General features: G+C 42.9%; 1 protein-coding gene across 2 annotated transcripts in view; it reads right to left on the bottom strand.

The window, feature by feature from the left end:
- Nucleotides 1–476: 476 nt before the first annotated feature.
- Nucleotides 477–13,419, bottom strand: part of LOC117449740 (transcription factor E3-like) — an 18,438-nt gene continuing 5,495 nt past the window's right edge. Inside the window, exons 4-11 of one of the 2 annotated variants that reach the window (XM_034087599.1) lie at nt 12,351–12,513; nt 11,155–11,316; nt 10,777–10,875; nt 6,861–6,972; nt 5,513–5,569; nt 4,617–4,692; nt 2,342–2,489; nt 477–1,546 (exon numbers count right to left, since the gene is read on the bottom strand). In XM_034087599.1, coding sequence (XP_033943490.1) covers nt 1,199–1,546; nt 2,342–2,489; nt 4,617–4,692; nt 5,513–5,569; nt 6,861–6,972; nt 10,777–10,875; nt 11,155–11,316; nt 12,351–12,513 — 1,165 coding nt within the window. In that variant the 3' untranslated portion in view covers nt 477–1,198. The remainder of the gene's footprint in view (nt 1,547–2,341; nt 2,490–4,616; nt 4,693–5,512; nt 5,570–6,860; nt 6,973–10,776; nt 10,876–11,154; nt 11,317–12,350; nt 12,514–13,419) is intronic. The other variant, XM_071203699.1, reaches the window with a different exon arrangement.

Raw genomic sequence — 13,419 nt, 5'->3', positions numbered from 1 at the left:
GAAGAAGAGGGGACACATGTTGATGTAGAAGAGACATGAAGAAGAGGGGACACATGTTGATGTAGAAGAGACATGAAGAAGAGGGGACACATGTTGATGTAGAAGAGACAGGAAGAAGAGGGGACACATGTTGATGTAGAAGAGACATGAAGAAGAGGGGACACATATTGATGTAGAAGAGACATGAAGAAGAGGGGACACATGTTGATGTAGAAGAGACATGAAGGAGAGGGGACACATGTTGATGTAGAAGAGACATGAAGAAGAGGGGACACATGTTGATGTAGAAGAGACATGAAGAAGAGGGGACACATGTTGATGTAGAAGAGACATGAAGAAGAGGGGACACATGTTGATGTAGGGGAGACATGAACAAGTGGATTTTGCATAATAGGTGGTCTTTAATAGAACCACGCTGCGTCTTTACAAACTGTAACTGTAATCCATAGAATAATGGCCGACTTTCTACGAGGTAATCTTCTTCAATGTGTTTATTGTGGGACAGATCCTGATACTAAAACTGATCTCCTCTTCCTTCATATGTACCGTGGACTGATTTACGGTAGAAGGGAGAACGATCTGCAGGCTGTGATTGGTTGTTCCTTGTCACATGACAAGCGTTGCTGTGTTCTGCGGTGAAATATGTTCATATCAGGCCACAGAAGACGGCAACGCTGCAAAAAACGCCACATGTTTCTCGGCCCTTAGACAGTATAATAGTGAGGACGGCCAACAGCATCACAAGCATGGAGCTCGGATTAAAGCGCACACAAAGAGACTTCATTCTCCGGTCAGGTAGACGTTAAGTCGCTATACGTTTACACAACAATAGTTTGATGCCACGTTAACGCTCTGAATGCCGTATGTAGCACCTTTTTCAAACTCATGAACTAAAACACAAGAAAATATTTGGTTATCCTGCCTTTTTTTAAATCTGAATTTCAGACTTTAAAAGTAATTTTCCGAGTGTTTTGCCCTACTTTTAGACACCTGGAGCCTGTCAACCAATCAGCTTTTAGTTTGTTTGTTATCAGCCAATCAGCTTCCAGTCAGGACAAGACAGTGGTTACCATGGGAACACTGTAGACTCACAGTGGTTGCCGTCGTGACATCACCTCTGTGTGTTGGTTTTGGTGATTTCACGGGTTAACATTCAGTGTTTTTGGCCAATGGCGTTGCAGCGGGTGTGGTGATGTCATCAGAGGTCTTCCTCCATGCTGAAGCTGCTCCTCCTGCTGCTGCTTATTGACGCTCCGCAGGACAGCAGGGGGTCGGACATCACCCCCCCACCCCCCTCCTCCATCAGCAGGCCGTGCAGCTCCGTCAGCCCCACGTCGGACATCAGGTCCGGGGAGAAGACACCGGAGACTCCGTGAGGATCGTCCAGGTCCACGAAGCTGAGGGCGTCCAGACCGAGGGAGGGGGTCACCAGGGAGGAAGAGGAGGGAGAGGAGTAGGGCTGAGGCAGCGTGGGGGAGAGCAGGGTCTGAGGGTCCAGAGAGGAAGAGGAGGAGGAAGAGTTCAGACCAGCCTGGAGCTCCAACTCCTAAAAACACCAAAACCAAAACACAGAGTTGACTTTTATTCCAAAACAAAATAATATTTTCAGCTGTAAGAAGTAGAAAGTACAGGTATTTGTGTTCAACATGTAAGAAGTAGAAAGTACAGGTATTTGAGTTCAACATGTAAGAAGTAGAAAGTACAGGTATTTGAGTTCAACATGTAAGAAGTAGAAAGTACAGGTATTTGAGTTCAACATGTAAGAAGTAGAAAGTACAGGTATTTGAGTTCAACATGTAAGAAGTAGAAAGTACAGGTATTTGAGTTCAACATGTAAGAAGTAGAAAGTACAGGTATTTGAATTCAACATGTAAGAAGTAGAAAGTACAGGTATTTAAGTGCAACATGTAAGAAGTAGAAAGTACAGGTATTTGTGTTCAACATGTAAGAAGTAGAAAGTACAGGTATTTGAGTTCAACATGTGAGAAGTAGAAAGTACAGGTATTTGTGTTCAAAATGTGAGAAGTAGAAAGTACAGGTATTTGTGTTCAAAATGTACTTAAGTACAGTAACGAGGTATTTGTACTCCACTACTTCCCACCTCTGCCAATCACAGTGGAGCTATCATTGCTCAAGTCACTGATTGGTCCATTCTAAGGACCAGAAGTAATGAAAGGTTCTCATTATTTAAAGATGCTAACTTGCTTTGAGAAACATAACTAAAGAACATTTAAAAGCATTCCTTTTGTACATTTGTCTTTAGTTTCTACTGTCTGAAAGACCGGAACCAATCACAGTGGAGCTATCAGTGCTCAAGTCACCATTAGGACCGCCTCCTCACCTGGATGCGCAGCAGCAGAGAGTGGTTGGTGTTCTCCAGCCTCCTCTGTCTCTCCTCCATCTCTCGGGCTCTGTGCTGCTCCTTCTGAAGTTTCCGGATGTAGTCCACCGACGCCTTGAGGATGGTGCCTTTGTTCCACCTCGACTCCCTGATCAACCAATCACAGGCCTCGCCTCATTAACACACGTAGCCAGAGATGGCAAAAGTACACACATCCTTTTCTCATGTAGAAGTACAGATACTCGTGTTTAAAAATACTCTAAAGTAGAAGTACTGACTAAACTTCTTTACTTTGACTTGAGTAAAGAAGTTTAGGTATTCAGGTATTTGAGTTCAACATGTAAGAAGTAGAAAGTTCAGGTATTTGTGTTCAATATGTAAGAAGTAGAAAGTTCAGGTATTTGTGTTCAACATGTAAGAAGTAGAAAGTACAGGTATTTGTGTTCAACATGTAAGAAGTAGAAAGTACAGGTATTTGAGTTCAACATGTAAGAAGTAGAAAGTACAGGTATTTGTGTTCAATATGTAAGAAGTAGAAAGTTCAGGTATTTGTGTTCAACATGTAAGAAGTAGAAAGTACAGGTATTTGTGTTAGAAACATGTAAGAAGTAGAAAGTACAGGTATTTGTGTTAGAAACATGTAAGAGGTAGAAAGTACAGGTATTTGTGTTCAACATGTAAGAAGTAGAAAGTACAGGTATTTGAGTTCAACATGTAAGAAGTAGAAAGTACAGGTATTTGTGTTCAACATGTGTTAGAAACATGTAAGAAGTAGAAAGTTCAGGTATTTGTGTTAGAAACATGTAAGAGGTAGAAAGTACAGGTATTTGTGTTCAACATGTAAGAAGTAGAAAGTACAGGTATTTGAGTTCAACATGTAAGAAGTAGAAAGTACAGGTATTTGTGTTCAACATGTAAGAAGTAGAAAGTACAGGTATTTGTGTTAGAAACATGTAAGAAGTAGAAAGTACAGGTATTTGTGTTCAACATGTAAGAAGTAGAAAGTACAGGTATTTGTGTTCAACATGTAAGAAGTAGAAAGTACAGGTATTTGTGTTAGAAACATGTAAGAAGTAGAAAGTACAGGTATTTGAGTTCAACATGTAAGAAGTAGAAAGTACAGGTATTTGTGTTAGAAACATGTAAGAAGTAGAAAGTACAGGTATTTGAGTTCAACATGTAAGAAGTAGAAAGTACAGGTATTTGTGTTAGAAACATGTAAGAAGTAGAAAGTACAGGTATTTGTGTTCAATATGTAAGAAGTAGAAAGTTCAGGTATTTGTGTTCAACATGTAAGAAGTAGAAAGTACAGGTATTTGTGTTAGAAACATGTAAGAAGTAGAAAGTACAGGTATTTGTGTTAGAAACATGTAAGAAGTAGAAAGTACAGGTATTTGTGTTCAACATGTAAGAAGTAGAAAGTACAGGTATTTGAGTTCAACATGTAAGAAGTAGAAAGTACAGGTATTTGTGTTAGAAACATGTAAGAAGTAGAAAGTACAGGTATTTGTGTTAGAAACATGTAAGAAGTAGAAAGTACAGGTATTTGTGTTCAACATGTAAGAAGTAGAAAGTACAGGTATTTGAGTTCAACATGTAAGAAGTAGAAAGTACAGGTATTTGTGTTAGAAACATGTAAGAAGTAGAAAGTACAGGTATTTGTGTTCAACATGTAAGAAGTAGAAAGTACAGGTATTTGAGTTCAACATGTAAGAAGTAGAAAGTACAGGTATTTGTGTTCAACATGTAAGAAGTAGAAAGTACAGGTATTTGTGTTAGAAACATGTAAGAAGTAGAAAGTACAGGTATTTGTGTTCAACATGTAAGAAGTAGAAAGTACAGGTATTTGTGTTCAACATGTAAAAAGTCAAAAGTCGTCAGAAAAATAAGTAGTGGAGTGAAGTACTGATACCAGAAAGATGTACTTAAGTACAGTAACGAAGTATTTGTACTCCACTACTTCCCAGCTCTGCACGTGGCACTAACGAGCTTAACGAGGTGCATTCACTTTTCATTGAAATCTGTCCATGAAGACTTATACATAATACAAGTAATAAATCATAATAATGTTATATTTTTTAACCATTATTAATGTTCCCCCTGTTAATTATAATTCTGAAACAAAAAGTACTTTTCTAGAGATCATGATACAGTTATTAATATTGCCTGTCTTCGTTATTTCTGACATGAAATGTGACTTTTATGACGGTCGAAAGATACAATGTCGATGTGTGTTGTGTTTGAAACATAAAGGGTGTGTCGTGTGGGTACTGACGGGTCGCTGGATTTAGGGATCAGACCCCCGAGTTCTTTGATCCGATCGTTGATGTTGAACCTCCTCCTCCTCTCGACTGAAACACAGCACCAACAATATGATGTTATTATTGTGACATGGTGGAAAGCACCCTCTGTACTGCGCATCAGCCGCTGCTGTTCATTCAAGACTTTGTGTGAAATGCTGCAATAAAGCCACAGAAACATTTTGAAATCACAGATAGAGAGAGAGTTATTTCACAACATTACACATCTCAGCGAAAAGGAACGGGAAAACGATGGAACAAATAAATCATGAAGCATTTCTGATCCCCATGTTTTTGTTTCAAGAGACAAAAGGGGAAAACCATGTTTACATAAACCACGTACAAGTACGTAATTAGCAAAGTAATACTCAGAGTGTTGTATATTACATAGGGATGTAACGATATATCGAATATCGCGATATTGCGGTAAAGAAATGTCTCAATACCGTCGTGAGACTAACAAAATATCCCGCAATTAAAAAAAAAAAAAATGTATATATATATTTTTTAAACCTTTATTTAACCAGGTGGTCCCATTGAGAACAACAGATAACAACAACAACAAAAATATCGCGATAAATATCGTACCGTGGACTTTTTATCGCGATATTATCGTACCGTGAGTTTTTGGTATCGTAACATCCCTAATATTACAGTACACCGTAGAGGCGATAATGTCACACATGTGATGTTTAATGGCATGACTGTAATAAAACAGGACGGTAATGGTCTGTGAAGTATCTTTAGTTCCCCTGCCTCAAACCTTTCTGCTAGATTGTACAACTCTGTGATACCTGCTGACATCTTGAGTAGCAACACAGTTATAAAGCAGTTATACGAAACACTGCAGTATGAAATGTAATGTCCTCACTTTGGTTGTGGTTGTCTTTCTTCTGTCTCTCTTTGATGAAAGCTTTGGTCTCCACCTCTGCAACAAAAACAACAACAGAACAACTATTTACAAGATTTCCCTCGTGAGGAAACAAAGTCTGAAAGATCGTCTTCTCCACCGTGGAAGAAGTAACCTGGTGTAAGCCATTTATAAAGGACATTTTGAGTAAAGCATATGAACAGAATATGTTGTGTGTGATTCAACGAGCTGATGAATGAACTTAACGGACATCTCGTTTTATTTTGAAAGACGGTTGAAGGTTTTCAGCTGAAACAGCAGTACGTGTTTTTTAGTTCATGTTGACTGGACAGGAAGTAGGAACTGATGATGTGGGACAATACAACGTGTGTGTGTGTGTGTGTGTGTGTGTGTGTGTGTGTGTGTGTGTGTGTGTGTGTTTGAAGGAAGTCGTGATGTTGACTCATCAAACCGGAGAAGAACAACACATTTTCAGCAGAAAAACAGGAGAGGGGCCTGACTATCAGATCTCTGACCACACAGGAGCCAATCAGCAATCAGCTCTGCAGAGTTGGGGGATCTGAGGGGTGTGTGTGTGTGTGTGTGTGTGTGTGTGTGTGTGTGTGGCCTGGCATTACTATCCTTGTGGGGACCTACATCTGTTTACACAGTCCCAGTCCTCCCTCATGGGGACAAAATGGAGGTCCCCATGAGGGGAATCATTGCTTTTAGGGGGAAGACTTGGTTAGGGTAAGGGTTAGGTTAGGGCACTGGCTCTCGGGATAATAATGTGGTTAAAAAAAACCTTTCTAAAAACTCCAAGGGAAATACATACAATGTTTCTAAAAGCCATGTTAAAAGTAATACAAATAATAATAAGAAGTAAAATCAATTGAAAAAGCAAGAAGAGACCAGATACCAGGGGAGACAGAGCAGTGGTGCCTAGAGATCTCCTAACCTTCCAGGGACCCCTAAAGGATGTGACGAGAACCTGTCCTAAGGGAAGTCTTACAAGGGCCTAGCAATGGTGTAAAAACATTCCTGAGGGTAAGTGTAAGGGTTGGGTCTTAGTGCACTGGCTCTCGTTAGATAGGTGTTTAAAAAAACATTAAAAACCTCCGTAAACATAAAACCCTTTTAAAAGCATCATAACAGCTCCGTGAGGACAAGACCACTTCAAAGGAATGGTTAAAAAGGCATGTGTTGGTTAAGGTTAGGATAAGTCTCCAGGAAATGCATGTAAGTCAATGTAATGTCCCCTGAAGTGATGTATACATGGTGTGTGTGTGTGTGTGTGTGTGTGTGTGTGTGTGTGTGTGTGTGTGTGTGTGTGTGTGTGTGTGTGTGTGTGTGTGTGTGTGTGACCCACCGTTCACCTCCCTCTTGATGCCGTGCAGGTCGGCTGGGCAGCTGTTGCTAACGGTGATGGTGGGCGTGGCCATGCCTCCGTACAGGTCCAGCATGTTCCCCGACACCGGCAGCTGAAACGGACCAATCAGAGCACAGAATGAGCAGCTGTCAGGGAGAGTGACCAATCAGAGGCCGAGAACAGTTGAAGCATTTCAGAGCATCCTGCGCTGTGATTGGCTGCAGCATGATCCTCGCTCTCTGCTACTGATACACACTGCATCCCAGGATCACACACACACACACACACACACACACACACACACACACACACACACACACACACACACACACACACACACACACACACACACACACACACACACACACACACACACACACACACACACACACACACACACACACACACACACACACACACACGACCTTCAGTGTATCTCATTAAGACATGACTGAAACACAAAATAACGATAAAAATGATAATAATAATATTTCATTTGTGACGTTGCTATGAGAAATATTTCATTATAATTGTTGTTTTTAGCTTTATGAAATCACAAGTTCGATACATCTTTATGGCGAGACACTACAGGCCAAAAACAAAACGGGTCATGTATGAATTGTTGGGCTATTTGCTTTGATAACATCGTCTTAATAACTAACTCTATTTATGTCTGTAGATTTCTTCTAATTATAGCAAAGCATTAAAGTGAGTCTTTGTGCAAGTCATGACGTGGGGAACTTGCATGGTGATATCGAGTAGTACCATTTATCTTTTTACTAAACGTCCCTGTAGTGTCTTGCAAAATGTAAGCATGCTTTACACATCATTCACATCTTCAAAGACCGTTCTCTGGAAATGAGTTTCGTCCCCGATTACGACTCTTTCAGACTGTGTTTTCATCCGAGCAGCTTCACGTCCAAGCTGTGTTAAATATCAGTCATTATAATATGTATTGGTGTTGGCGCTTGAGCTCTGTTCAAATAAGAAATATAATGTTGTTTAGGCATTTAGTCCTCTTCCTGCAGAGCGGCTGAGGAATCTGCTGATCGGACAGAAAACCTGCTCACACACACTGACGCTTGCACACACACACACATGCACAATGACGCTCGCACACACACACACACTGACGCTCGCACACACACACACACACACACACTGACGCTCGCACACACACACACTGCCGCTCACACACACACACACACACACACACACACACACACACACACACACACACACACACACACACACACACACACACACACACACACACACACACACACACACTGACGCTCGCACACACTGACGCTCGCATATACACACACTGACGCTCGCACACACACACACTGACGCACACACACACACTGACGCTCGCACACACATACGCACACTGACGCTCGCACACACACTGACGCTCGTACACACACACACACACACACACACACACACACACACACACACACACACACACACACAACACACACACACACACACACAACACACACCCACAGACGCTCGCACACACACACACACACACTGACGCTCGTACACACACACACACACACACACACACACACACACACACACACACACACACACACACACACACTGACGCTCGCACACACTGATGCTCGCATACACACACATTGACGCTCGCACACACACACACACTGACGCTCGTACACACACACATTGACGCTCGCACACACACACTGACGCTCGTACACACACACACACACACACACACACACACACACTGACGCTCGCACACACTGATGCTCGCATACACACACACTGACGCTCGCACACACACACACACACATTGACGAGCACACACACACACACTGATGCACACACACACTGACGCTCGCTCGCACACACACACATCATTGGAAAATGATTTGAAAATAAATGAATGAAAGCCGGCAGCCGCGTATTCCTGTGAATGCACACACTCCTCGTTGTATGCATTCATCATCATAGAAATCTAACAGATTACTTTAGCAACGAAAACATGCTGCTTTTGTGAATGTATGGAAACAATAATGAGCTAAATTAGTATTAGTTCAGTCTTTTTTACTTGTACTACACTTTGCTGATGATACTTCTGCACTTTTACTCAACACACCATCCTAAATCCTTCTTCCACCTCAGACTTTCTCCGTGTTGTATCAGTAAAACAACAAAGCCATCAGAAACACGAGCCTGCAGCTCAGAGATCAGAGGTCGCATTCTCAAACTGACCTGAAACAACAACAAGAAAGTCTTTACCTCTGATTTAATCCTCCTCTTCTCATGGTCCGGCAGTAGAACTAAAATCCTCATCTTTACCGATTTCATTTAACACAAACGCCCATCTACATACACACACTAAAGCACACACACTCCCATACACACAGCGCTTCTCTTCCTCTTTCTGTTCGAGCAACTGTTGTAAAATGGGGAAACGTATCTTTAAGAAAAAAAAAACCTCCCTGTGAGCTTATTATCTGCCTGACACACACCACACACACACACACACACACACACACACACACACACACACACACACACACACACACACACACACACACACACACACACACACACACACACACACACACACACACACACACACACGGTCAGATACACACACATGCACACACACACACACACACACACACACACACACACACACACACACACACACACACACACACACACGCACTCTCACACACACACATGGTCAGATACACACACAGACACACACACAAGCACGCACACACACACACACACACGCACACACATGCACACACACACACCGTCAGATACACACACAGACACACACACACACACATGCACACACACACACACACACACACGGTCAGATACACACACACACACACACACACGCTTGCACTCACACACACACATGCACTCACTCACACACACACACACACACACACACACACGGTCAGATACACACACACACGCACATGCACTCATACATACACACACACACACACACACGGTCACACACACACACACACCACACACCACACACACACACACACACACACACATACACACACACGGTCAGATACTGTACACACACCACACACACACACACACACACCACACACACACACACACACACACACACACACACACACACACACCACACACACACACACACACATGCACTCACATATACACACACACACCCACACACACACACACACACACACACACACACACACACACCCACACACACACAGGCCCCTCCCACAGCGGCTGCAGCAGAAACGAGGAAGTCTGGAAAACTGAAGTGATATTCTGCAGAAAGTGATCGTAGCTTTCAAAGTTTTTTGTTCGACATTTTTTATCTCAAGATCATTTCATGCAGCACAGACAAAACATTGCGCGGAGCCATTTTAAAAAAGCAGGGTGGAGGCAGCATTCAGATCCTTCACTGGATGTAAAAGTAATAAAAACTACAACAATACTCAGTTACAGTAAACATCCTGCACGAAAAGTTACTTTAGAAATGTCTTTAATCAGGAAAATGCTAATAAAAGTATGTCCAAAAAAGTCCCAAAACTCCCATATTACTATTATGCAACTATTAATATAAGAGCGGGATTTCATTGTAGTATTTGATCCAGTTGGACGGTTTCTTTTTGGGTTCATCTGTTGACATTGTATTCTATTAATCAATAGTTTGGCTTGTGATAATAAAATAAAGAATGAAACATTTTAGCACGACTCAAAGTGAAACAAACCCTGATCACTATCACTAGTTAACATTATTTAAATAAGTGTTATAATGAAGCTATTATTCCATATTGGCAGCACCTCATCGCCCTCTAGTGGTCGGTGTAAACCACACTTACACATGCTACTGTAAACCTTATTTTAATCCGGTGAGTTTTACCGTGGTGGCGATCTGCAGACCCGAGTCCATCATCGTCAGAAACTCGTCGTTCAGACTCGACTCCAGGCTGATGATGTCATCGATGACCGTCGCTTCCATCTGAATGAACCAATCACAGATCAGATGAGAGGTTTGACCTTTAGCCCCGCGCATATCGCACATATAGAGTAGTGTAGTGATGATGCATATGTGTAGGAAGTTACCAACGCAAGTGTTCCCTTTAAAAAAAAACATCAGGATTTTCCATTGTACTTCGGAAAATGACTAAAAGTACAGTCAACAAAACATTGACCTCCGTAGTAACAGTTAGTACTAAAATACTGATTTATTTCTGGGTTTAGGACTCATTCCTGCACCACTTTATTTCTTTGTATTTACCTCATTTTTGTTTGCAGGCTGCAGTTTGTGGGGGAAGGGGCTGGGTGGAAGTCCAGCTGGCTCCTGATTGGCTGTCTTGGCGGTGGACAGGTACTGACGCACCTGCTGTCTCTGGGCCTGCTGGATGTGGTACCTGGTGGGGTTCTCCAGGTGAGTCTGCACCTGAGACACAGGGAGCAACAACGTGTTCAATACAGGTGTTCAGGTGCATTATGGGTAGAGGTGGGAAGTAGTGGAGTACAAATACTTTGTTATGGCGCATTTCCACTGCAGCGGGTAGCCCCGTTTAAGCGTCCTTAAATCGTCCTCAAGCGGCCAGGCCAATTTTTGGTGGCCTTTCCATATAGCGTAGCACCGGCTAGCGGGTACTTTTTCCCTCTTTTTCCGGCCCCATAAAATCGTGGTTCTATCAGGCCAGGGCTGAACTAGTGACGGCAACACTCTCGACTGCTGATTGGTCAGAGAGAATTGTCACAAGATTGCGCGCGAGATCATCCCTAGCGTCGCATATATATCTAGAAGCAAGCTTGCAGCCTTTTTATACACAGCATTTTTGTAAACGGAGGAGCTACAAAAATGGCAACGTCAAAGAAAAGTACACCGTGGTCGACCGAGGAGGTGACGACGTTCCTACATCTCATTGGGGACGATAAAATCCAGCGGGAGCTCGACGGAACAACTCGAAATGTGAAGCCGATCGCCCGCCTACACTGCGTTGCTACCCCAGGTCCTAAACTGTAATGGAAATGCAACACGGCCTCGGACGGCCAGCGAGGAAGCCGAGGCCTGAGCGAGGACGCTTAGGGACGCTTAAACGGGGCTACCCCGCTGCAGTGGAAATGTGCCATTACTGTACTTAAGTACATTTTTCTGATACCAGTACTTTACTCCACTACTTGTTTTTCTGACTACTTTTTACTTTCTCCTTCTCACATTTTGAACCCAAAATACTGAAGTACATTTCAAAGCCCATACTTCTTTACTTTTACTTGAGTAAAGAAGTCTAGTCAGTACTTCTACTTTTACCAGAGTATTTTTCAACACGAGTATCTGTACTTCTACTTGAGAAAAGGAAGTGTGTACTTTTGCCATCTCTGATTCTGGGAAATGTAGGATTTAGTGTTTTTGGACTAAAAGTCAGAATATCTCCTTTCATCCAGACATCATGTTCAGGACCAACGCTCCTCCTCTTTTACCTTGAGCACCTCCACAGGGACCTGAGCAGGAGGTCCAGAGGAGGAGGAGAGAGACACAGAGATGGGGGAGGAGGAGTCAGCGGATCGGAGGAGCTGCTGCTGAGCCTCCTTCTGCTCCTCCTCCAGAGCCTGCTGACGCATCAGATCCTGACGCATCAACACCCTGCAGGAGGAGAAGGGGGAGGAGACAAGGAGACAAGGGAAGGAGAGGATGAGAGGAGGAAGTTACCATCAGTTTGTGAGGAAAAATCCAGCAGCAGGAGCACAGCGCCCTCTGCAGGACGGACAGAGTCAACAAGAAACACAAACAAAACACTAGAAAGAGCAGCGGTTGAAAGTGCATTTACTCAGGTATTGTAGTTTAATATATATTTAAAGCATTCTTTCTTTACTTGACGGTACATATTTCCTTTGTTTACACTTACATTTACAGATTGTTCTATACGTTTATTAAATGCTGTTATAGACCCAACACTAAAGGGTTCGTTCAAATAAGCTTGATTACTATAGGCGCGTTCACACCGCAGTACTTTTCCCCCTTTAGTTTCGAAATGTCGAGTTCACACCAAAAAGAGCAGGAACTCAAATTAGTTCATGAGAACCTTTCCACCCCCTTTTCCGTCCCTGCTTCGTGGGAGAAAAAGGTTCCTATGTCTGATTGGCTGGGCGGATTGCAAACCACGCCCCGTAAAACTCCCAAAAAGTTTTGTGAAGCCGCCATTTTATTATCCCCGCATTAGCATTATTAGCATTAGCATTAGCCCAGCGCAGAAACGCAGAGAGACTAACTTATGGCAACACAAAATAAAACATGGGAGCGGTGGAGATGAGGAGGTGTCAGCGTTCTGGCGATTTAGTAGATTCAGTAGAAGCTGCTGGGACTCCCAGCAGCTTCTACTGAAGCCTTCCCCAACTCTGGGGACTTCCGGCCGGGGACTCCGGGTGGCAGTATACGCCGTGAAGTTGTTTGCGACCTGCCAGTAAACCCAAAGCAGAAGAAGAAGAAGAAGAAGTGACGTCAGCGGCTTCATTTGCCTAATCCACCCCCAGGGACTTTTTCCGGTGTGAA

This window comes from Pseudochaenichthys georgianus, chromosome 7 (assembly GCF_902827115.2).
Source record: "Pseudochaenichthys georgianus chromosome 7, fPseGeo1.2, whole genome shotgun sequence".
NCBI lineage: Eukaryota > Metazoa > Chordata > Actinopteri > Perciformes > Channichthyidae > Pseudochaenichthys > Pseudochaenichthys georgianus.
The sequence above is the reverse complement of the archived record's forward strand: the minus strand, read 5'-3'. Positions and strand labels throughout refer to the sequence as shown.